Genomic DNA, 27,359 nt, shown 5'->3' with positions numbered 1-27,359 from the left:
TACACGGATGCCAGACTTCATATTTAAGTTACAGCCCATCAAGCTCCAAATACAAAGAAAAAATAATGAAATTAGATAAAGTACCGTTCATTTGTAAAGTATTTCATTCACTTAAATATCCAAAAATGAGCATTACCAAATAGCATTTAAAAATATTTCAAAGGTACATTAAATTCCTCACCTTATTTTTCATTAGAAATGAACCAAAAACTATTATTGAGCCAGTACATAAATAAATATGTGTTCAAAACAAAGTTCTTGCCTCAACCTGAGTCACAATGATAAGCCTACAATAATGAATTTAAATTCATAACTGTCAGGTTTGATTTTGGTGGGAATTTTCAGGCTTCATTTATTTGTTATTGCATGTTTACGTCATGTCTGTAAACAAAGAAAAGAATGTCCGGCTATTATGGCACATGTTATGCTACTTACTTGCTCATACAGTATATTTTTTGTATATATTTCTTCTTACTATCAGTGACTCTTGGTGTAGCTGGTCAGATGCGCTCTGATATGATGATATTGCAACTATGGGCATACCTTAAACCATCAGTTTAATCCGCACAGAAGGACAAAGTCAAAGCACAACTGACGTAAAAAAAAATGTTCCTCCACAAGTAACTTGCAATTTTATGTTTCAATCACAGATGTCGATAAAGAGCCCAGAATTACATAGTGCACCTCTAAAAATTTCTATATTGAGATATATATACTGTTACCATGATAAACATGTACTCGTATTGTGATATAATATTTTGGTCATACCGACCACACATATTGTTTGTATCTGTGTCTTACCCAGGGCGAGGTTCTTGGCTGTGATGTCAGAGCAAGGCTGGTAATACTGCACCAACCAGGCGATGCCCACCACTGCATACACCAGCTCCACCAGCAGGATGGCTGCAGAGAGGAAGAACAATACAACAAGAGTCTTAGAATTAAGGCCTATTCACACAGCTTGAATTGGTGCAACATGATTTTACAATGAAACAATTAATAGTATTTGGGTCATTTTTTGTTCATAAAGCAAAAAAGCAGTAACCACACATTTAATCAAAATTGCGTTATGTCCTGAAATTGGGTCTCTTAGACTTTGATCTGTCCTGTGACAGGTTTTGCTCAATTATGATCAGATTTAGAGAAAACAGTGTGAAAATAGCAGTACCTACAAAATCCACACTAAAGCTATGTAACCTTGAAGCCATTTTTCTCAGTTTCACTGTTGGCATAGGTTCGCCTTTGTAGGGAAACATAGGTATGACATATTCATTAAAACAGCTGCACTATTATTTAGGATAACACTGATATGACAATTTATAACAGATATCGATTTTAACAAAAATCTACAGATGCTGATAACTATACTGATATTTTACCACTTAGCTTATTTTGTCATCAGATCACTGTTTTACTTAGGAATGCTTAGAAATGTATAAAGAGGTACAAAAGCTTTTTTAAAGTTCTATCAATAAATAATTTCCAATATAACTTCCAATATCTCAGAAGTCAAAGTCTGCTGGTTTCAAAGTGTTTTGGATGATATCCCTCATCATGTAGCCTATAGGTCAGTGTCAAGTCCGTTTATAGTGTTTTTTCCGCATTAACGCGAGAACGAGAAAGAATACAAATTAAATATGACGTTCTTAGGAGTGCCATCCCTTCAACAGATTGTGACTTTTATTATTTATGGAATGTGCATTTGAATTCACAGTTTTCACAAAGTGTGTTACTAATTAATTATAAATAAACCATTGTTTTTTTTCATATCGCATTTTTATGCTTTTTACCGATATGCCGATGAATTTAATTCGGTCAATAATTGGCCGATAAATATCGGCAGCTGATACATCGGTGCATCCCTACTATTATTATTGCTAACAGTAAGAGAACACCACTATTATTTATGATGCTTGTGGACATGAATGATACCTCAAATCATGTGGCTTGTTGAGGCGAGTTGTGATATTACTTTTCTAAGCTATCAGACTAACAATTTTTGCCTGGTGAACAATAAAACGGGCAAAGAAATTCCACAGACTTACATTGAAGGAGGGACCCATGCCATATCTAGGAACCAGGAAATCATAAAGACTTGGGGGTAGGCTCTTTTGACTTGGGCCAGTAAGCAACCACCTAGCAACCTCCCATAACTCCTTAGCAACCCCCTGTAAACTCCCCAAAACACTCTAGCATTGTGGCAGTGAGTTTGTATGACCAAGCACCACTTACATTTTCTTAAGAAAATTACAAAATCTAGTTACACCACAATACAATCACTAAAATCGAGAGTTCATGGTAAATTTGCCGCAAATTCACCACTGATTATTTTCACATGCAAATGAGCTTTGCGGCAAACTTTTGGCAAATTGTCCATTGTTGCCAAAGTTTTGCTGCAGGTTCACTACTACCGATGAAGAGCTGCAAACTTCTGGCAAAAATTTGAAGCGAATCACAAGCTAATTTGCATGTGAAAATAATGAGTGACAAATTTGCAGCAAATTTGCGGCAAGTTTGCCAGAAGTTTTTAGCAATGGGTTTTATTTTGCATTCGAGCAAGTGAAATCTGTTATAGTTATATATTGCATTTAAGCAAGTGAATGACTGGAGTGCATTTCCCTTTCGTTCAGGTTTGCAAAACATTTTGTTTGCGTCGCTGCCCTAACAAAAAATCTAGAGATCTGGCAACTAGCCACAAATTTGCCACCAATTTGCAGCAAATGTCGAATTTGTAGCAAGTTTGGGGCAAATTTGCCATGAACTCTCAATTTTTGTGAGGGTGTTGGTGTGAATAGGCCCTTATCCTGTACAGGTAACTACGTGTGTGACATCAGAGAAAGGACTCATTTGTATTCCGATGCAGGTCAATGAATGTCTGTATTTGTTTCTAGACAAACATTCCCTACATATGCAAAGCGATGAACTGCACTGCCATTTTAACGAATGCCTACGGCTCTGTTCCAAAATCCATTTGATGTCTACTACCTACACATGCAGCTGCCTTTTAAGGCATCATCAGTAAAAAAAAAAAAAAAGGTAACCTCTTAAATGACTTATGTGGAACACTACATAGGCAGCAACTCTGTGCATCAAACAAAAAAATCTCCTCACGCAAAGCGCACAGGAGACTCGACTTACAATTGATAAACAGAGTTTGGTGTTAGCATGTTGCTAAGCTAACAAGAAGACACTCTGATAAGCATAAAAAACATAGCACACACAAATATTAAGTAAAAGAATTAATTTTTAAACAGATTAAACAACTTTTTGGTATTAAATTGATTACATTAACAAATAACTTCTCTCTCGCTTCATACACAATCTTTTCACAGATTTTTTCACTAAGCTCCTGACAATGCATTATGGGCGTGCCTTCTCTGTAAAGGATATATGCGATACTGCCTTAGAATTTGACCAAAATTAGGTATCTTTGAAAGCAGAATAATTATGTTGCCTACTATTTGGAATAGCCTTTGCATCACAAGTGAACTGAAAAAAAATGTTGTCTAGGTAGGCAGCTCACTAGATTTTGTAACTGAGCCTACGTTTGTGATCACATGTACTGACAAAATTAATGGAAGCTCTTTTGGGGTTGTCTCTGTGGTACATGAGCAAGTGTTTGTCTTACCTAGCCGTATATAAAGCACGTATTGAACCGCTTCTCTGGGTTGTGTGTACAGGATGCTGCCTCTCATGCTTAACCACATGATGGCACTCTCGCAGATCAGGCAGCTGACCAGGATGCCGAGGTAACCTCGACCGTGATCCACCAGCGTGACTGAGCATGACTGCTCTGAACTGTACGGCAGCCCAAAAAGAACCACGGACAGAACCGCCAGCCTGCCGAAAGAACACAACCACAACATCACATGAACACTGATGCTGCCTTCAATACTTCCTGGAAAGTATCTATTTACGAGTTAGAAATCATGTAATCACAACGTGATGTGTAATTAGGTGTGTTATTGATGCTTCATATGTGTATTTTAGCATTCTTGTGCAATCTTAGAGAACTATGTTAAAAGAGTATTATTTTCTGACAAGCTCAATCATTATTCTTTATGCACAGCACATAAAATCCCAAAAGACTAAAATGCACCAAGAACATTCACAACATAATTAATATTAATTAGCATTCACAATAATTATTTAATTGACATGTTTCCTGAGTTTTGCACTCATAATATTATAAATATAGTTTTGTAATTGTGACCTTGTGGTGGCATTCATGTGTGCTCATCTTGTAAATACAATCTTACTGGAAGGCTGAATGAAATACCAAGTATAACATCCTTTAAGGAAAACCTCAGTCTAGTGGTTTCCGTGATGTTGATGCAATTCCATGCAATGGGCCTCTTTCATGAAACACAAGCAGAATGAATTTCTGTGGATCAGTGGTAAAACCATTCTTATGTAAATTATCGCATTGAATTTAATGAGATAATTTAAGCAAGAATGGATTGATAAACAATTTACACACAAATTCGTTCTGCTCGTTTTTGTGAATGAAGCCCAATAGTCATTGTAGCAGGCAATCATTTGCCTCAAAAAATAATCAGAGCATTTCATATTGTACTGTAGGGATTCCCAAACAGGAGTTTGTGAGGGAACTGCAAGGGGTTTGTAAGAAATGGTAATGCTGATATAAATGAAATAAAAATGCATTACAATTCTAAAAAAGTATACAAATAAGTTGGTTAAAATGACAGACATTTCAGTTGAGCAAGTGAACATGCAAAGCTTTTAATTTTGAAAAGGCCAAGATTATTTAAAATGGGTCATATGGGTTTGGGAACCCCTACTGTATTGTATGGAAGAATACTTACTAATTTTAAATATTTCAGTTTAACTAAAGTGTGACAAATGTCACATGCAATAAATATACTGTACACACACACACACACACACACACACACGCAAACACTCACCATATGCAGTGTAGTATGAACAGGAAGAAAGCCGGCAACACAAGGTCATCACTCCCAACTGACCAGCGTCGCTGAAACAGTACCATTCCCGGCATCACTGCCCTGAAACACGCACATAAACACACTCCAGTTACACGTGCAACTAACATACAGAAAGAGTTCTTGTTCACCACTTCTTCATTTCTTCAGAGGACACGAGAGAAACATAAGACCAAAAGAAAGATAATTCAGAACACTAACACGAACACTACCTTCTACACACTCACATGATAAATGCATGGGACTGCTATTGCAGTAAGATCCAACTTTAACATTACTGTAATCTGTATGAAAGTAATATTTCCTCAATTGCAAATCTAAAATCTCATTCTTCATTCCGTGTATTTAAACTGGCACGCTAAGTTAAGACACATGTGAGAACTAATGGCTATTTAACAAAAATCTGTACACAAATGAGTTTTCAGAGCTTTGACAGAGGGGAATATTATCAGTAAATAAAGACTAAAATTTCTAGTGGTTTCTCATGCAAAGCTATCATATGGCTGTGGTCACTTACTGTCATTGTATGGAAAAGAGCTGCATGAAGACTTCATGGGAAAAAATAACATGTGTTTGGAACAACATGAGGTTGAGTAAATAATGACAGACTTCAATTTTTTTATTTTCCTTAAACTTACATTTCTCATAATCATGCATCACAGATGCATGAAAAAAAAACTGCACCTGGGCTTATAGGATAGATAGAAATGAACACATCATCACACAATAAGAGGGAAAGACAACTCAGCTATAGAGAGAAAACGTTAGAGAAAGAGAGGAGTGAGGGAAATTATGAAAGAGGAAAGGAAAGGCAAAGAGGAACTAGGCCAAGAGAATGTTGATGTAAAATAAATATTAGCTAAGAGTAATGAGAGTGAGAGTTTACACATGGTATCTTAAAGCATACTTTCCAACTAGATTCTAAAAAAGAAAAGAGTGTGTTGTTGTTACAATGCAGTTCCTTGGGAGTTCTGGGCGGTTGCTTATTAGCCCATGTCAAAAGACTACTGCACATACTGTACACAGTACATACTGCAAAGCTTAGGGAGTGACAACCATATCCGCATACTTAACCTAATCCCCTGAATTATTGGTGTTAGCCATTTCTACCAAAAAAAAACAAAAAAAAAAACAAAACATATTAGCGATGATCTCAATATCGATTTTAAAATCCCAAGATCGATATTTTACTCTATGAAGCAACCATATACAATGCAAGTAAATAACTTGCATATTCGCCAAGTGTTCCCCACCTGGATATTTTCACTGTGTGTTTAATTTAAAAGTTTGGTTTGACTCGTTCTGTGTAATGTGTGTCCAAAGACGAGATCCACGCAATTAATTTATCATTTAATAATGTCTGTTTTAATACCCTTTCTGTTCTTTACAGTCAGTAGTTGTATAATAAAGAAAATGAAAAACAACAAAAAAATTAAAAAATAATTACAATTATACACAACACGGATGAATTAAAGAAACCGCAGGTGCCCTCACTCGCTAAACTGCCGGTTGTCTTAAAGAGACAGTTCCGATTTAGCACTTTAATGTAAATCCTTGTAAATAGTAGAAATTATGAATGTGATCAATAAACATGTAACAAAATATAAATATGCAATGTAATATATGCAATTTCAAGACATCATATTTATTGATGGAATACATGGATTTAAACATTTTTAGAAAGCTAAAATGTGACCAATATGATGAAAAATTAATGATAAAATATAATTTGTAAAATAAATATTTTCAAATTATACCTAGTTAGAAGGTCCCTGTATAACTAACAGCATTCACTGAGAGAGAATTTCTTTCATATGTAAGCAAAATGGACATTATAACCAAAGAATACCCTTATGAATCTATATTGAATCGAAATCTGAATCAAATCGAAAGCTTGTAAATCGTAATCTGATCAAACTGGGAAATCTCTATCAATTCCCAGCCCTACTAAGGTAAATAAAACATTCATATTTTATTTGCTTTAAAATACTTTTTTTTATATCACATTTGTATGATAAACTTTTTGATTGTTTGTTGTGGTGGGTCACCACTTGAGGTCCAAATTTAAATGTGAGTCCTGAAACAAAACCAGTTGAGAACCACTGCTGTACACAGTACACACAATGTGGATTTTATGACAATTCAGCTGTCGCTACTTCAATTCTTCAGGAATGAGTTTGGTTGTAGAATGCAGTTGTCACTCGCATAAATAAACAAACTTTGCATTTATAGAACAGAATTAAACACTCTGAAGAGAAGTCACAAGCTCATTTAGCTGCAATGTGTATATGGCCAAAGATCCACATACAAATTCTGATCCCTAGTATGACTTTCAATATACAATAAGTCTATACGTGAAAGGTGAAAATCATAAGTCTGATCGCTTAGAAAAGTATAAGCACACCTCTCCTGAACCACCCACACAATTTGAGGTATCATTCATGTCCGAAGCATACAGTGCGGGAGAAGTTACACACTGAAATGTGATGCTTAAAGTAAGAGGTTTTTAAAAAAAATCTCAAACCCCAAGTATGACCAATCGTAATAGTACTTGAGAGAGAGAAAGAGAGAGAGAGAGAGAGATCTTGTGGTTGTCAGTGATCAAGGACTACTGATGGTTTCCAAGGAAACCACTTCCACTCCAGAGAGCATAACATTCCGATCCAGCAAACTTTCATTGTGTGGCAAGATTGCTCTAATTACAACACAAATCTTAAAGCAATGCATTTAAATGGTCAACAGGTACTTTCAGAGTACACAAAATGCTGGCCTTGTTCTGACTGTGTTTTGGAGACATTCATGGACAATGGATAAAAATACAGGATGTGACATGTTTTTTTTTTATTTTTATTTTTTTATGGATTGGGGTGAAGGGATACGCCCTGGCAATGCACTTCCCCAAATGTGTGTATTTTTGCTGTTTTTATGGGTGGTGTGGTGTAAAGGTTAATGTCAACACAAAATCACCACTGACCTCATTTACTTTCTTATTTTATGTTCTAGGTCGATAAGTGCACAATTCATCAGCACACGCTATTCCAGATAAAGTTTGTCTTTGTAATCCTTCGTCAAAATGTAATAACTTGCTCCACTTTAAAAACAAAACTTTCCATTTCTGCTCAAGTTACCTAGGCTGTGCGAGTTAACGAATAGCCAAATAACTATTTAGGCACTGTTTTAGGATAATGTTTAGGTAATGCAGCCTCTATAAAATCTTGCCAATAGTTCAGTAATTTATGCAGATTTGGTAATATAATAATCTGAATCAGAATGAGCTTTATTGCCAAGTGTGCTCACGTACACAAGGAATTTTTTTTGGTGATAGGAGAAATAAGCAAGTGCACACAGAACATTACAGTGAGACACAGAATATAAAACAAAGTTAAGAGTATAAACAAACATACAAAAAAATATGACATATAACATAGAATGGTGTTTATACATGTGCAAGTGGTAATATATGTGCAAGGTAGGGGTATGTACAGTTATTGAATTAAATATGAGTGAATTTACATATGCACATGATATATTTATACATTATTGCACTATGGGAGTCCTGAAGGCAGTTTAATTGTTTATGTGGTAAATGGCCTGATGGTAAACAGTTCTTGTGTCTGGTAGTCTTGGCGCCGAGTGCTCTGTAGTGCCGGCCAGAGGGCAACAGTTCAAAAAGGGAGTGAGCAGGGTGTGTGGAGTCCAGAGTGATTCTACCTGCACGTTTCCTCACTCTGGAGACATACAGGTCTTGGAGGGTGGGCAGGGGGGCACTAATAATCCTCTCAGCAGTCCTGACTGTCCGTTGTAGTTTCCTTCTGTCTGATTTGGTGGCTGAACCAAACCTCCTGAAGTCCACTATCATCTCCACTGTTTTGAGTGTGATCAGCTCAAGATTGTTGTGACCACACCAGACAACCAACTGTTCAACCTCCAGTCTGTATGCACACTCATCACCATCATGGATGAGGCCAATGACCGTGGTGTCGTCTGCAAACTTCAGGAGCTTGACAGTGGGGTCCTTTGCAGTGCAGTAATTCACGTACAGGGAGAAGAGCAGTGGAGAGAGAACGCATCCCTGTAAAGCACCAGTGCTAATAGTGAGGGTCCCGGATGTGAATTTCCCCAGTCTCACTAGCTGCTGCCTATCTGTCAGAAAGCTGTTGATCCACCGACAAATTGTGGTAGGCACGGAGAGCTGGGTCAGTTTGGTCGAGAGAAGATTAGGCATGATGGTATTGAAGGCTGAACTGAAGTCCACAAATAGGATCCTTGCATAAGTCCCAGGTCTTTCGAGGTGTTGCACGATATAATGCAGTCCCATGTTGACAGCATCATCCATAGACCTGTTTGCTCAGTAAGCAAACTGAAGGGGGTCTAGCAGTGGTCTAGTGATGTCCTTCAGGTAGGCCAAAACCAGTCTCTCAAATGACTTCATGACCACAGACGTGAAAGTGACAGGTCTGTAGTCATTAGGTCCTGTGAATTTGGTTTTTTTGGGGACCGGAATGATGGTGGAGTGTTTGAAGCAGCAGGGAACTTCACACTGCTCCAGTGATCTATTGAAGATCTGTGTGAAGACGGGGGCCAGTTGGTCAGCGCAGACTTTCAGACAGGCAGGTGAAACACCGTATGGGCCTGAAGCTTCATAGTCTTTTGTTTCTGGAAGACCCGGCACACTTAACTTAATAAAGTGGTTATGGCAACAATAGCAAATAACAATTTGAGGTATCATTCATGTGTGTAGCATGAACAGTTGACCAAGAAGTTTACATTTTGGACCAAAAAAAACTTCAAAAAGACCTCTTTGGGAAGTCAGTCAATCAATGGCTTACTTAAAAGTTTTCTCTGCACATGAAACTGTAGTAGGAGAAAGTATTGTCATAGTTAATCATTATCCTTCAAAACAGACCTGTCTGATAAAATGACAGATAACAAACGGTTACACTGCAGCTGTACAATCATATTCACATTCAGTTACACTGTGCTGCATTACAAGTTCTCAATCTTTCGCATTCTCTTCACACCTATGTTTCTCCATAGCAACCCCCCCACGGTGACATATCCCTGAAACCAAACAAAAACATGGAGCCAGTTTTAAGACCAACGTTATAAGAAAACACACGTTAAAACAAATATGACATGAACTTATCACAATCAATTCTCATTATTTAAACATCCACCTCAGGCATCCTTAGGAAGGTAATAATGAGACTATAATGGCACATGAGAGAGATGGAAGCCTCTGACCGGGAGTAAAAGTTGGAATAAAATGGCAGGCCAATTGGATTACGTTTTGCATAACAGACTTCAGTCTGTTCAGTCCCAAAGTTACCCATTTATTTCTATGTGGAAAACAACGACAATAAAAAAGGTCTCTTATAAGAATGTCCCTAATACAGTGCAACAGTAGGGTTCTCAAAGTAATAATGCCATCCATTTTCCCCATAGAGAAATTTATTTTTTCACAATTTCACAATTAATAGAGCTGTTTAGCCATGATGTCAATTTGTAGGCGAACCTGGAAGTCTAATTCGCCATGGGTTCGCTCTGGATTTTCCAATGGGTTTTTATAATGGGGTTTAAATGCACGGCAGCTTCAAATTTCACGTATGAGGTATGAAAGTGTGTAATTTATATTGTAGAATAAAACATTCACATTTCAGCAAATAATGTTTACCTTAGACCTTATTTTACACACAAGTTCAAAAACCCCATATATAAAAACCCCTAGGAAAATCACAGGGGAACCCATGGTGAGTTCTCTTTCGCATTTATGGACTACAAGCTGAACAGCTTTATTCCCAGTAAAGAACTACACTACCCATAGAGAGATCCACCAATAAGAGAAGTCGCCATTACCTTGGAAATGGAAATCGTAGCAAAAGAGCTTAGCAGTTACGGCCCACTCCCCTGAATCATTGTGAATAATGTAATTAAGTTGGTCTCACTACAATCTCAAACTACTTATATATTTCTATATTTATATCTTTTAATATTTTGCAATAACCTTAAATATATTGTTTTCAAAGTTATAATATTTGATTATACAGTAGGGCTGGGCAATAGGACGATGTAATCAGGTATCAATGATATCTGACAAATATCCCGATGCCGATTACAATATTCATTGACAGACGATGATCGACAACATCGGAAAATGACAAACCAATGAGCTGGGAAATTGCCAAATATATTGAATAGTAGCCTAATAGTTATCATGCACTTATGTTTTCAGACATTGTATCCAATATGATAGGTGTGGGTGAGAAACAGATCAATATTTAAGTTCTTTTTTACTCTAAATTTTCCTCCCTGCCAAGTAGGTAGCAATATGAACGAAGAATGTGTATTGCCAAAAACAAAAGAAGAATTTGAAAGTGAAAGTGGGGACTGATCCAGAGACTATTTAGCAGAGACGGCCACTTCTATTAAAATGAATGGGAGAAATTGGAACGCCCAACAGCAGCCAACTGTCAACGGATGTAGAAAGGAAGTCCCGCTTACATTTAAAAGAGCCAATCACCTTTTAGATACAGACATCTCCTGTCAATCAACTTGACAACGCGCATGCGCATTAGCTATACAAGCCAAGACAATTGCGTTTTTTAGTGTAATCTGAAGTAAAGAAGTACAATTTATGATACCATTGTTGTCAGATTTTAGTGCTGATATGAAATATGTTCTTTGATCATAATTTTGACCAACCGTTTAGGAGATTTCAGTCTTTCCCAATTCATGTAGATAGAGCTGCACTGTCATGATTAGAAATAGTCTCCCGAGGGGGCCTGGGTAGCTCAGTGGTAAAATACGCTGGCTACCACCCCTGGAGTTCGCTAGTTCGCTAGTTCGAATCCCAGGGCGTGCTGAGTGACTCCAGCCAGGCTTCCTAAGCAACCAAATTGGCCCGGTTGCTAGGGAGGGTAGTCACATGGGGTAACCTCCTCGTGGTCGCTATAATGTGGTTCATTCTCGGTGGGGCGTGTGGTGAGTTGGGTTTGGATGCTGCAGTGGATGGCGTGAAGCCTCCACATGCGATATGTCTCCATGGCAACACGCTCAACAAGCCACGTGATAAGATGCATGAGTTGGCAGTCTCAGACGCGGAGGCAACTGGGTTGTCCTCCACCACCCGGATTGAGGAGAATCACTACGCGACCATGAGGACTTAAAAGCACATTGGGAATTGGGCATTCCAAATTAGGGAGAAAAGGAAAAAAAAAAAATTTGCCTCCCGAGAGAATTCCAAACATGGCCATCAGTGGACGGACTTGATAGAAAAACTTTGATTGATCGTAAAAGAGTACTTAAATATTGATCTGTTTCACACTCAAAACCTATCATATCACTTCAGAAGACATGGATTTAACCACTGGAGTCTTATGGATTACTTATATGCTGCCTTTATATGCTTTTCAGACCTTCAAAATTTCAGTACCCATTCACTTAGATCATCACTTAGATTTTATGTGGGGTGTGTTGAACTTCCTAGAGGTACTGTTTTATTTATATTTCAATTATTATTATAACCATTATTGATTACATTTATAATATAGTCTTTCAATTTTAATTTGAATTGGTCATTTTCTACCAGCTGAATTAGGCAAATGGGGCCAGTGTATGAAGTTGGAGATGGTAAATGTTTGGATTTGGGGAGGTGATAATGTACAGTTTTGTTTTTACCACTTTCATAATTTTTAATTGCTTTTTTGTATCGTTTAAAGTGTAATTTGAATTGAAAAAATAATCTCCAATACCAGAGTTGACAATGTAATCAGATATCCGTTTTTTTTTAAATAAAAATATTGTGAAAATATTTCTTGAATATCACTTAGCCCTATCATAGGCCTATAGTCAGTAGTTTTATATTGTACTATTGTTTTTTATTAAATTGTGTGTTGTGATTCAACCATCTGTTGTGAGCTGGTTGGTTTAGTTCATGGCTTAGCACTCTTTGTTGAAGCAGTTTTGAAATGCCTATGGAGAAAATTTATGGGAAAAATACTTCTGGAACCAAATCCATATAGCCTGTTTTATATTACCTGCCACGACTTGCAATTCCAAGAAGCAAATCATGGTTTTTCCAGATTGTGACGTAAACTAGAGGCTATTGGCTACTAAAATCAAGGTCATTGATGCCTCACACCAACTTCCTGTTTCAATACAAAATACATCAGCACAGGAAAGACAACTGCACTTGTAAAGTGCCATGGAGTCTTTAAAGAGGAAATGGCTTATACCATTAATTTGTTGAAACTGAGAGATCATCTAATACATACAGGCGAAAAAAGGAAACATCTTAAAGCACAAGTATCGTTATATGTGGTTGTTATAGTTTTCTCCATTATTACTGAGTGAGTGTAGACATTTTTTTTTATCTGACACTGACACTTTCTTGTCCTTTGACTAAGCCCGACTTTGACTAAGTGTCTCAATATCTTTCAAAGATTCAATGCCACAGACCACAATGTTACATTTCATAACATGATTTTCATGTTAGACACAAACAGACCTGAAACACGCATAATTCAAAAGTTCTACACATCCCCTAGTGTTTTTATTTATTACATAATAAAACTTATGTTTTAAGTCACCAATAGATGTTGTACCCACACATTTTACGTTTAAATCCACTCTTTTCAATTCTACCAAATTTAAATCAGCACAAAATGGGGAAACTTCTCCAGATTCTGGGTCTAGTCATAACTCGTGTTGCTGATGTGTGTGTCTTTGAATTTAAACATTTAAGTGGAAGACAGTATGTTCAGACTTACTCAGACATACAAGCAGACATAAACCCACAAACACTTACACTGCAGGTGGAGCTGGAAGATGTTGAAAGGAGCGAGTGGGTGGCAAAGAAAGTGAAACAAGATGAGGATGCAGGAAAAAGAGGACTAGCATGAAAATTAGGTGAAAAAAGACACGAGGCATACAAGAGCAAGGGTGACTGAAGGAAGAAGACAGAGAAAGAGGGAGCAACAGAATTTGGAGCAAGAGATGAGGAGAGGCAGGAAGAGTGGGTGTGCGTAGCACATGGTCCTCAATCTAAAAAAAGGATGAGAGCAGTCAGATGTGTGAAATGAAAAAGGAGAAATGAGAGACATCGGATGAAGCAACACAGTGATGGTGAAAATACAACAGGACATTTAATTGTGAGGTTGAATGGGAAAATACGATGAGAAATCAGGTAAAATGATATTGGAAAATAGATTATCAGCCAGATTTGATATTATAAATCTCAAAACAGTACTGTAGAAAAGATGGATAACTGTGCTTAAGACTAAAAAATACAAGGGAAAACACTTACTTTTGTTAATGGAGGTCCAAAACTAACTTTGACGAGTAAACAAAAAACTCAGTTAAATCAAATCATGTATTCAATTGAATAAAAATTATAATCTGATCCTTGCTGATGTAAGTGACGTGAACTATTTAAATCAAAGACATAAAGCCGTCTACTTAAGAACATCAAGAAACATCTAGAATGACTCTTGCATCTTCTAACAACTTACCTCTGATGGTAAATCTGAAAAATATTTGCAATTTTACCAAATGCACTTTTCTCCAGAACTCCATGTGGCGATATAGATGTGAAATATTCCTCACATTAAAGGAATCACCCAAAACTAAAACTTCTGTCATCATTTACTCATGCACTTCCAAACCTCAAATGAAGGAATTTTAAAGGATGTCCCATTCACTGATTTCCATGCAATGGCAGATGAATCACTTTAAAGCTCACAAAAGGACCCCAAAGTGTCATAAAAGTAGTCCAAGTAGGACAAAAATATATTTACTAATAAAAAATAATGGGGGGAAAAAAAATCATGGCCAAAAAAAATAAAAATAATTCTCTCCAGTGATTCCAGTATCTGTCTAATCATAACAAAGGACCCTTTTCACATGTCTACGTTCATGAATTGGACATCGTCATAGTAGGGTAAACGCAACTATGGCCGCTGAAGAGGTGTATGTGTGTTCACAGTCCTTAAAAGTTTTGCCTGCATTTACTGCATCATCCATCAACGGTATATCTAAACTCAACAAAGGTTACAAGTTGTTTTCGAGGGTTATCTCCACGAATACGAAGGTCGATAAAAATAAATTAATTGAGAGGTTGTGCATTAAATCAGCAGGCACATATTTATGTATTCAAGTTATGATCTACAAATCTGTCACCATAAATTGAAAAAATGCAAAAAAGAGAGCACAGTTAACAAATCTGTGAGTTGTACTTGGTGAAACTAATACCTGATGGGAGGCGACTCAGGATGTGAAGTGGAGACCCATGTCACGCTCCATCCAACTTCTAACCCAGTCAAACACACACTCTCGTGTTGGTTGTGATGTGTAATCATTCCATTGAAATCGTGACAGTACAGTTCAGATTTCAAAGCGTTTCACAATTCCATCTGTGAGCGACTGCTTGTAAGTCCTCATCTTGAAAATATACTGTCCACAGACGAAAGTGCTTCCTCATTTAATAATGAAGTTATCTTCTTTGCATTTAATTGCCTGAACCCACCGAGCTCATACAAAATTCAGCATCTTTTGTGGAATTTATGGAAACACAAATCCAGACATTTTCTTTTAGAATTTGTGCAAATAAATCCAAATCCAAATCAAATCACTTTTATTGCCACACAGCCATATACACAAGTGCAATGGTGTGTGAAATTCTTGGGTGCAGTTCCGATCAACATAGCAGTCGTGACAGTGATGAGACATATAACAATCTACAATAACATCAAATTAACACAGCACAATTTAAAGTCTAATATACACATAATTACACACAACAATATACAAATAATAACATACACTGTACAGTATACAATACACACAATATAGATACACATTATTCAATAAAAAAAAATAAAAATAAAAAAAGGATATATATATAGTAGTATATATAGAATGTATAGTAGGTTGTATTGTACTGTATTGACATTCAGGCTGTCGGTTGATAGTAAGTTGTTGAATATAATATAATAATAATAATATTATAATTTATGACAGTCCGGTGTGAGATATAAGAGTAAGGGTAATAAAGTGCAGTGCTGATGTATTTTGATCGTGGGAGATCAAGAGTTCAAAAGTCTCATTGCTTGGGGGAAGAAGCTATCATGGAGTCGGCTGGTGCGGGTCCTGATGCTGCGATACTGCCTGCCTGATGGTAGCAGTGAGAACAGCCCATGGCTCGGGTGGCTGGAGTCTCTGATGATCCTCTGAGCTTTTTTCACCGTTCTACCCATTCGCCGCCATAGTTTACCCAACGACTTCTGCTTCGCAAGTGCGGAATTGTGAAAAGGGTCCATGACGATAATGGGAAAAAATGCTTATATTGACCGATATTTGCAAGAGATACTGTGCATCCCTAACTAAAGGTCACAGTGACTGCACACACAGTAAAAACTATTACAACTGAGAAGAAACACAGAAGGAAAAGCTTGAATGGATGGTTTAAAGGGAAGGTGGGTAATAAGTGGAAACATTTAGCATTTGGCCCTGAAACGCATCAAATGATGTGTTGACTTCATAATGGAAAGAGGGATTACATATTGGCATACCGAGGAATAAGTTGGGGGTGGAACGACAAAAAGAGCAGCAGGAACACAGCATGTTGAAAAATAAATAGGGCATGACAGGGGGAAAAAGTGTTGAGCGCATGGCACAGAAAATGAGAAAGAGAGAGAGAACAGAGCAGGATACAATCAATGTGATGCCGTCATTCTGGTTTATTGTATCAATACTGAACTTGATGTAAAACTTAAAATTTGCCTTTGTGCACTCTGTGGGGCCGTTCATACAAGACATGTTCTTGTTGTCTGTCTGAGCTCATTTTAACTACTGGTCTATGTACTCATACACACTTTGGCAGTTTTGTCACATCTTGCTGTTATTTCAGCATCTCGAGCCCTGAGCGTTGTTTTTAAGACACCATGTCAAGTTAAAAATAGCAAATCAATGTCACTTTGAAAAACAATGGAACAATAAGATAAATCTTGGGGTGGAATCAGCATCAGAAAACAACAGTACAGGTTTCAAAAGTAAACATACATTTATCTGCCCAGAAAATAATTATATTTTTTAACAATAACATATAAAACTTTCAAGACAGACCTACCATGCGCTCTCAGGATGTTAATTATTTCATCTGAACATAATTCTAAAAATAAAATCGCATTTAATTGTCAAATTCACAGTGAAGAACTATACTACCCATAATCCAGAAGAGAGATCAACCAATCAGAAGACACAGTTAACATGGAAAGAGGAACCGCACTAAAAGACCTTAAAGACATCCCACTCCCTTAAAACTCTGCGAATGACGTAAACAAGTCAGTCTTCTTACACTATTAAATAACTTATATTTTTCTTACAATCTAAATATTTTGCAATAAACTTATTTCTACTTACAGGCTAATCAATGACTAAGTCAATAGCTTTATACTGTACCCTTGTGTCTGATTTGATGACATAATTTTCAATGTTTCACAGCATTAGAAGATAATTGCCTCATAAAATATTTTAATTACATTGCCTTTTTTTTTCTTAATTTTAAATACTTTACTTCAAAATTTGAAAAGTTGTGCCAACATGCATAATGCTGCTAGGCTTTAGTGTACTTGTGGTTAAAGATCTTATGATCAGCTTGTCTAGTCACACGACACTTATTGGAGACAACTGTTCATGTTGAAATATGTTTCAGAATATTTCAGTGTCATACAATCCTGTAAACCCTGATAAAATGCTTCCTCGGTTAAGTACAATGGGATATCATGATGCCCAATTACAGTGGGACCCAAAAAATATTTGGACACTTAATTTATAAATGTCATTGCATTAAATAGCAAAATAATAGCTTGCAAAACACTTGTTAATGTACATCCCACCTCACTCTGTGGCCTCATTAATATGAATATGGTAATGATGGTATTATCAGAATGTACATGACACCTAGTCCCAGTGAGTCATAAATGAAAACAGCCTGTAGTGATGAGCAAATTTTTTTATTTTTTTTACATGTTCTTGGTTTTACAGTGTTGCACACTTCCGACAGTGACTATAATGGCAAACTGTGGCAGTTCATGAGGAGACGGTTCTAATATAAAACAGGTCACTCTTCTGTCCAAGACCTGGGCTTATATGGGCAAAATGTGTTTCCACAATAGCACATTTGACCAAACTTGAGATTTCACGGACCATTTTCAAAATATGTATCTGGGTCCAATGCAGTTGCATTTTTTTTTCTCCCCTTTTCTCTCCAATTTGGAATGCCCAATTCCCAATGCGCTCTAAGTCCTCGTGGTGGTGTAGTGGCTCGCCTCAATCCGGGTGGTGGAGGACGAATCTCAGTTGCCTCCGCGTCTGAGACCGTCAATCCACGCACGTGGCTTGTTGAGCGCGTTACCGTGGAGACCTAGCACGTGTGGAGGCTTCACGCTATTCTCCGCGGCATCCACGCACAACTCACCACGTGCCCCACCGAGAGCGAGAACCACATTATAGCGACCACGAGGAGGTTATCCCAACGTGACTCTACCCACCCTAGCAACCGGGCCAATTGGTTGCTTAGGAAGCCTGACTGGAATTGAACTTGCGACTCCAGGTGTGGTAGTCATCGTCTTAACTTGATGAGCTACCCAGGCCCCCAATGCAGTTGCATTTTAACAAATCAGCAATCCTTGCACACCTGAAAACAGGTACACAGGAGTTGTTTGCTGTGGTTCTTATGGCGCCCTCAGCCTTCCTTCGAGTACACGCTTGAGACTCTTGGGTAGTAGTCTGCTGTTAAGTCCTCATCAAACTGGACACCCTACATACTTCCCAGACATGCACAAATGAAGGCCACAAGACTGCAAGTCCACATCATGTGTGCCACTTGGGTCATGACTGTCGAGTACTCAACAATCCATCCACAAACCGACCAGTCAATTAGTGAGTTTTTTATATTTTCTGAATTTGTTTGGTTTTGATATTTTTAGCAACAATGTTTACATTAGTGTGCTGACCTTCTCAGAGAACCTGTGACTTTAAATTCACTCCATTTAAGCCACTACAGCTATACACATTCAGATGGACCTATTTGGTTTCATCGTAACATATACTGCTTTTTAAGCGCCTCGCACCATGAGCACTGTATTTTTAAGACGCAGTGTCAAGTACTAAATAGTTATACTTTACAAACGTGTTTAATGATCCCTGCGTTATGCTCTATTCCTTTGCGTTCTGTTTTTGGACACGTCTTATGTAAAGGCCCCTTAAAAAACTTGTCTGATAAAGTTTTGCACAGTTCCAGTACCATCTGGGATAGGTTCATGGTCATAAAAAAGAGAACACATCCCGAAAGAATACAAAAATGCGATAGCTGGCAAATATTCTAATGTTTACTCAAACAGTGCAACGTTCCGTTCATATATAATTTAGTGCAGTCAGTCGATTAAAATTTTTATTTTATTAATTCACAGATTTTGAAAGTGCTGAAAGTTGACTCTTTATACAATATGTCTTTTCCTGTCAAAATGCCTTTATTTCCTTTTTAGGAAAGAAAACAAAACAAATTGCAACAATAATGTTTTATTAACATTTTCCAAACAAAGCCTTCCACAGTATAATGATAGAAATGCACTAAAATAGCTCCACTCCAAGTAACATTAAATGTTCCCAAAGTCTAACTGGGGGGTTGACTAATTGAAAGAACTAGTCCCCACAGCTTGCCTTGCATATTCATTGAAATGAACATTAAATCTTTTTAACCCTCATCCTCCAAAATATTAATCGCTCATAGGCTGTGGCTATCCACTTTGGATATGGAATTCACATCAGGGCATCAAGTGCCGCTTTGAATACTACCCATACTACTCTCACTGCTTCTATCACATCTATGTATAACAGAAATAGTAAGAGTAGTATATAGTGCTGGCACTGCCCACATAATGATTCTTCATACGAATTGTCCGGTTATCATTAGCTGATGCTTCAAAAGCTCAGCGGCAAGGGTACAAAGTTGAAATTAGATGAACTTTGAGCAAAGCGTTGACAGACCCTCCACGGGAGAAATCCAACAAGCTTCACAGTGCTATATATATCGAGTTTTGCTAGTAGGTGACTGTTAAGATTTGACATGCTTCTTTGGTAAAATTCTGACTTGCAAAGTATGTGAAGTACTTTATTTTTGCCACAAGTCCCATCTGGTTTTGTTTTGTTAGAAGTCCTTTCTCCATCACTTGATCATTGGCACGGAATCGCTGTTGTGCGTTTCTGGCATGTACATCAGTGAAATGTCCAGGCCGGACACATCGCAAAGGTTCTGCCCTTTTCCAACCAGTGTTTAGAATTTACACAGAGCTTAATAAAATGTCAGAATCTAATGTAAAAATTGGTAAATGCGTTAAATCGCGGATAAGAAAATGTAACGTGTTAAACATTTTAAATTAATGGAATGTGTGAGCATGTTCATTTTGACAGCTATAACATAAATATAAAGTAAATATAAAGTATAACATCTCAAAAATTTGGCCTTTATGGTGTTAAACCCTGAAAGAAAAAAAAAAAAGAAAAACACACAATGGTTGGCAACGAAGTAAATGCTATATTGGTTTTACCGATTAATTATCGACAACAATCTATACCGTTAACTGCCGATCGTTTTTTTTAATTTGTGATTAACAAAAGCGTTGGAATTTGCTGTATCTAAATCTTTCATCATTGACAATATTCATCCATATTTTTATCCTCACTCCAATGCATATTTTGTTATTTTGATTAGTTAATCAGTGTTCTAAATTGAACCGTGGGCATGCAAAGAAAAATGTGAGTATACGGAAACATCCCCCGTCAGCACATCGTGTCTTACACTTCATATCTTGTGGATACTAATAAAACTCATTCCTCATTAAACATCATCTGGTGAAATATTTTTACAAAACCCTTCATCTGGTAAATATATAGGCTATTAAAAGCTTAATTTGGTAAATATTTACTTATAGAGCATTGTAATGGAACCAAGTCTCCATCATTTTAAAATAAGATTACCTTGTGTGTTTTGGGCTTGTTTATAGTTAAAAATCCCACACCAAATTTTTTTACTGGTAATTATTGGGATTTTGGTTGAACAATAAACCGCTTCTGGGATTTTATTCATTTTGGACTCTTGTAGCTTCTATGTCTGTGCCCGTCATAGCAAGGAAAGATTAAACATTTTTTTACATTCTATATACCAATTAATTATTATCGACCTTTTCCACCACCTTAGTTATCGGCATCGGCAATGTCCACTATCGGTCAACCTCTATTAAAAACATCCGTCTAACATGTTTGTACATGTGACAAACAGTTAAAAAGAATTGTGCAGAGGGAATGCAAGAATGGATCCTGTGTGAACGGCACCTTATTCTACCGAATGCAAAAAAAAAAAAAAAAAAAAAAAAAAAAAAAAATCGCAACTATTATTAGAAGCTTTATCGACAATGAACATACTTTGTATGACACATGCATGATGATAGCACCAAAGAAACTGTCAATCAATGGACTGATTCATACATGAATCACTCTACAACTCAAGACACTGACAGGAAAGGCAGATAAGTGATGGAAGAGCTAGCTCCAATGGTAATAAACATTCCCAGCCATTATAATTTATTTTAGGTGATGATTATCTCCCAGAGTGGATTAGTTAAAAAAAAAAAATTTTTTTTAAAAACACACACACACACACACACACACACACACACACACACACACACACACACAAACACACAAACACACACACACACACACACACACAAACACAAACACAAACACAAACACACACACACACACACATCTGCCTGGACAAGCTCAGGCTGTGTACTGAAACATTTGCTGAAATATTTTGTTTATACAACATGTTAACAAGAACAAGTATTATTATAAAGCGAGCTGTTAAAAGAAACTTGGCAACTGTTATGTCTGAACATCCTCAATTCAAATGTATACTGGTCACGAACCACACCATAATATCGGAGTGTTTTCTGTCTGTCCAGTCTCAATAATCTCATATTCAACAGTTTAATAAACTTCAATCAGAAAAAAAAAACTCTCCAATTACATGTCGCGTCTACGAATGAGTTCCAACAAACAACTAGTCGAATGGTTTGGTTAACTGGTTTATCTAAAAAAATAAATAAATAAAATTAATGATATTTTTAGCAGTGGTTCTTTAATAAGAAGGCTGACACGTCTTGAGACCCCTGCATTTAATTCTGTTGCCCTCCATCTAGGTATTTTTAAACACACAACTATGTTATTTATGATTATTGTTAACTGACGATCTTTGCAGATTTAATGCAATAATGAGAAAGCAGTTTCGCACACCTGTATTAGAGTGATTCTTGTATGTTCCACACATTTTATAAGGCAAACTTTCACCAACATCTGTAACAAAAGAAATGTGATAGGAAGATCTATGAATAAAGTTAGCTGAGCTTTATGATGAGTGCCCTGAAGATACAGACCTAAGCATTGGTCAATAATGTATTACAAAAGCAAATGCAATTTTAAACAATACAGGCGCTATTTTTCACAAGGCTACATAAAATCTCTTGATGTATTTTCCTTTTTGTGACAGATGCCAGAATGTTGAGGGCATAATACCCCTCTTGTTCTTGTAGAGAGCTGTGTTTTGGGGAAAAAAATTTGCTTGCATCTCTAAAGCAGACACTGGGTATCATATACACATGCCACATTCTGTGATATTAATGTTTCATTAGAAGATCAAGGATGAAACAAACCTGTTTAACTGCAAATTGGCAATAAAATGATACATTTGAAAAAGTTTATGAACAGTTGAATCTCAAGATCAAACAATGGACCTCAATCATTGATACACAAGCAGAATTACTGTGTATATTGTTAGTAAAAAACATTATGTAAAGTGTTGCATTCAATTAAATGCACCAGTTACCTTTGGAATTGTTTAACAAACAAATTTCTGTACAAATCATGCATAAAACCACTCTTATGTAAATTCACATTCAAACGGACAATTTACCTAATGATTGTTTTATGAATTATTACACAGAAAATAATTCTGCTCATGATTCATTAGAGGTTCAATGACAATAATTGCAAACCCATATTTCTTCCTTCTTTCATCTGCTTAAGTTAAAATGACCAAGCATAAATTTATATCCCACTTAAAAAAAAAAAAAAAAAAGAAAAAAAGTAAGAAATCTGAATGAACCATTTCTGAAAACATTTTTAGACTTGACCCAATTACACAAAGTGTTCCAGAAGTATTCTAATGCTAAACCAGTGATCGCTTTTCTCAGAATTAATGTTGAATAAATGCTATTCTTTCCTTAATTGTTCTTCACCTAAATTCAAACACAATGTTCCTAATTCCGGACAAGCGCTATCATGCGGTGAATGTTCATGCCCCAAAACTCGCCTGTGCTATGCTTTTGAGGTCTCATCTCTTTTGATCTCTGGCTAGCAAGACACTACATTTTCAAAGTTAAACAGTAGTGCACAGGATTTGAAAGCTTTTGCAATCACTGTACATGCATGCACTGATTGCCTTCATCATTATTTCTGCAATCACTGTACACAAAGTACCAAGGGATATGTTCTGCAATTTCATTCCTGTAATCATTTCTCAAATCTAGCTATTGCATTGTTGTGAGAAAAGATTTGGGCTGAAAAAGACTAAAGCCAAAATAACAATTACTCTATATAAACTGCATTATACAACTTATGGGCATCCTTTGATCGGATGATTGTTTATGCAGTGAGAGCCCTGACTGGACTAGTGCAATGAAGGTCGCAAGTTTGTTCAGTGTGAGACCCAATATTGGAGATTACATCAGATAAGTCAGGCCATGTGGGGTCTTTGGTCTGTTGCAAGACCTCAAACTGCACACCACACAGGATGTTCAGCACCTGGCTGGAAAATAGCTTGGTTTTGCTTATTTGTGAATAATGCTGGGGGATGGCTGTGCAATTCTGGAGATTATCTGATTAAAAACCAATGCTTGAACAATTTTGCTGAAACAGACTTGCAGGTTAAATGGGGCCTCAGGTTTAGGTGCAGCCTTAAAGTCAACTTGAAACGGCACTGGTGACCCATTTGACTTCTTTAATGTGACATACTTCCACATGAAACAGGATATTCGTCAAGGCGGAAAAAAAATGTAGGGCGAAACCTGATTTCATCCATCAGGAACTGATAAAAAAAAAGTGAATGTTCTATAACAGAATGGAGCCGGACATGAATGCAAGCTTGTTTAAACAATGCCTTTATAGCTATATGGCTATTGGTAAACTATCTATTAGCTCGCGTGCATGGCCTAGGTCCACGGTTTTCAAACTGGGAGGCGAGCCTCCCCAGGGGGGCACCAGAGCATGTCAGGGAAGACGCGAAAGTTAGATGATATTTTCACCAATAAAATAAAAAAATAATAAAAAAATACAATAAAACTGTATTGTGAAGATAAATGAAAATTATTGTCATAATGGACCATAGTCCAGCTTAATAGACCGTAGCTCTATGGCGTTATAATACTGCTAATGTCGAGAGCACAATATACATACCATGCGAGAGCGCATCCATGTACCGGTTGCGCCAGCGCGAATCTCTCCGCTCTCACGCGGGCAACTCTCACTCAAAACTGGACGCGTGCTCTCAAATAAACTATGCTGCTCTATGATATTCACAAATCTATTATAAAGCCACATAGCTCTGCCTCTGTTCATTTGTATTCTGCTTCTGCAGACGTGTTATATCAAGGGAGAAATGATACCGGAGTTTGAGTAATCAAATCATCATTTGGCCTTCAGTCTTGTAAATGTTCTCAGAGGGGAGGCTTACTGTCCAAGACTTTGAAAACCCCTGGCCTAGGTCATACATTCCCAACTGGGGGTACGAAAGCAGGTTCCAGGGTATGTGAAAAGAACTGGATATACTGAACCTAACAAAATCGCATGTATGGCTTAAAATTACAATAATAAATTTAGGGATGGGTAAAAATATTGATTTTTCACAATCTTCATTTGAACAACCCTGATATCATCTTTTTACTCAATGCAAAGTTTGGCACCGATATCTTTTCACTGCGTGTTGAGAGTAAAAGTTTGGGTTGACTTGTCCCATGTAATGTGTGTCCAAAGATGAGATCCACATAACCTATTTGTCATTGAATAATGTCTCCCTTATATAACCTCCTTTAATACTCTTTTTGTTCTTTACAGTTTGTTTATCAAAAATTGATGCGATAAAGGAAGTGCACGTTCTCTCTCTTTAATATGCGCTCACTGGCTGAATTGCTGCCAGTAGTCTTAAAGAGACAGTACCATTTTAGCTCTTGTTCTACATATCACTGTAAATACTTGTAAATAGTACAAATTAGGCATGTAAATAATAAACATGTACCAAAACATATGCATGCAATTTAATATATGCAATTTCAAGACATCATATTTTTGGATGGAATACATGGAATTTGTACATTTTTAAAAAGCTAAAATGTGACCAAAATTATGAAAAACTAATAATAAAAATAAAACTTGTAAAATTTATATTTCGTAATGTACAAAGTTATAAGACCCCTTGTATAATTAACAGCTTTAGCTAAGAGACTACTTCTTTCATATGCAAGCAAAATGGACATAATAACTAAAATATATTTGGAATATAATTGATTATTATCATTAATAATAATCAATATTAAATGATAATGTTTAATTATATAATCTTTGGTACACATCTTGTGTTGATGAAGGGGTACTTCAGCCTTACTATTGGTGCTGTGGGGGTACTTACAGCCAAAAAGTTTGGGAAACACTGGCCTAGGTGACAACAGCAGAAAGGCCATTTGTTTTAAAGGAATACATGGAATTTGTACATTTTTAAATGCAAGTTATTACATTTTTAGTGCAATATAATATCATTTTTTATAGAATATAATGAATATAATATAAATACATATAAATAATATTGTATTTATTATTTTATTGAAATATGAATAATACAGTGTAATTTAAGTTATTATCAAATAAACTTTTTCTGTTGGAATAATGTGAATAGGATTAGGATCAATACCCAAAACCCAGCAGCAGCCTCATTAATCGATAGTGCACATTTTCTGTTTTCAAATATAAATATATTTTTATAATTTATCGGCAATTTTAAGTACCTATATATACCTTATTTGCTATAGTTAAATTGTATTATATATATTGGCATCAGCCGCTGAAATTCATGTACCGTCCCTGTACCACTAGTGCACAATAATAGGACAATACGTTCAAACACAGCTCAAGGGTCAAATAAGATAAATGACCTATCATCAACTCATTAAAACAATTCTAAACTATGCTCTTTTCCATATAGAAAAAGCAGCACACAATTAAAAGCAATTTCCTCTTGCAGTGAGCATGCATCCGGCCTTGAAGATACAACCACAACCTCTCCATTAAGCTTTTGGTTCAGAATTGCATTATACCCTTCACACTGTGTGTGAAAAAACTGATTGTTTTGTGTTCTAGACTAAAAGTATCTGTAATACTGCTGTCAAATATCTAAAGAAGATGAGATATCCTCTATTAGTGTCATAATGATAGCCCGGAAATGAACAGACATCTACACCAGCAATGAAATGAATTAGCCTAAGCGATACACTGCCTCACCACATTATACTGTTGGCAGCATGAAGCTAGGCAAAAATCTTCCTTAATAAATGCACTGTTAGTCAAACAGGTTGTAGGATGATTGAAAATGAACAAAATATTATCACGGTCACCATTTCCACCAAAATACCATATCCAGTATATCCCTTAAAAGTAACCTTGATATTATCATGTTTTTGGACAATACCATGATGGTCATACCATGGCAATTTTTTTTAAAGTATTTTGGAGTACCATATAAATATATCAGTATGGTAATATATTGTACTATGGTGCCACAACAGTACTTTATTTGTAAGGGCTATTATTAGAATAAAACCCTAAACTATTATTGTATTATCCACCACTGTCATCAAATAAATGTATGATCTTCCAGCACTAACAACCTTACAAAAAGTATTGTGGTTTTATGGTTTAAAGCAACAGGTAATATGATAGGTGTGGGTGAGAAAAAGATCCATATTTAAGTCCTTTTTTACTATAAATTTACTATAAATGCAAATCGCTATAAACAAAAGAAGAAAAAGAATGTGGAAGTGAAAGTGAATATTTATAGTAAAAAAGGACTTAAATATTGATCTTTTTCTTACCCACACCTTTCATATCGCTTGGGAAAATATGAATTAAACCACTGGAGTCGAATGGATTACTTTTATGCTGCCTTTATGTGCTTTTTTGAATCTTCAAAGTTCTGGCCACCATTCACTTGCATTGTATGGACCAACA

General features: G+C 36.5%; 2 protein-coding genes across 7 annotated transcripts in view; one reads left to right on the top strand and one right to left on the bottom strand.

The window, feature by feature from the left end:
* sdhaf2 (succinate dehydrogenase complex assembly factor 2) overlaps nt 1-27,359 on the top strand; it is a 487,549-nt gene that overhangs the window by 421,556 nt on the left and 38,634 nt on the right. The window lies entirely within an intron of this gene.
* The window catches only part of LOC127450771 (diacylglycerol lipase-alpha-like), a 61,517-nt gene that overhangs the window by 33,085 nt on the left and 1,073 nt on the right, over nt 1-27,359 (bottom strand). For 3 of the 5 annotated variants that reach the window (XM_051715125.1, XM_051715142.1, XM_051715133.1), the window contains 3 exons: nt 4,929-5,030; nt 3,629-3,840; nt 802-903 (listed from right to left, as the gene is read on the bottom strand). In XM_051715125.1, coding sequence (XP_051571085.1) covers nt 802-903; nt 3,629-3,840; nt 4,929-5,023 — 409 coding nt within the window. In that variant the 5' untranslated portion in view covers nt 5,024-5,030. Of the gene's footprint in view, nt 1-801; nt 904-3,628; nt 3,841-4,928; nt 5,031-13,773; nt 13,797-27,359 lie in introns of those variants that run through there. The other 2 variants (XM_051715119.1, XM_051715151.1) reach the window with 2 other exon arrangements.

Source organism: Myxocyprinus asiaticus, chromosome 2, assembly GCF_019703515.2.
Source record: "Myxocyprinus asiaticus isolate MX2 ecotype Aquarium Trade chromosome 2, UBuf_Myxa_2, whole genome shotgun sequence".
Lineage (NCBI taxonomy): Eukaryota > Metazoa > Chordata > Actinopteri > Cypriniformes > Catostomidae > Myxocyprinus > Myxocyprinus asiaticus.
Note: the sequence above shows the minus strand (reverse complement) of the source record. Positions and strands in the feature narration are given on the sequence as shown.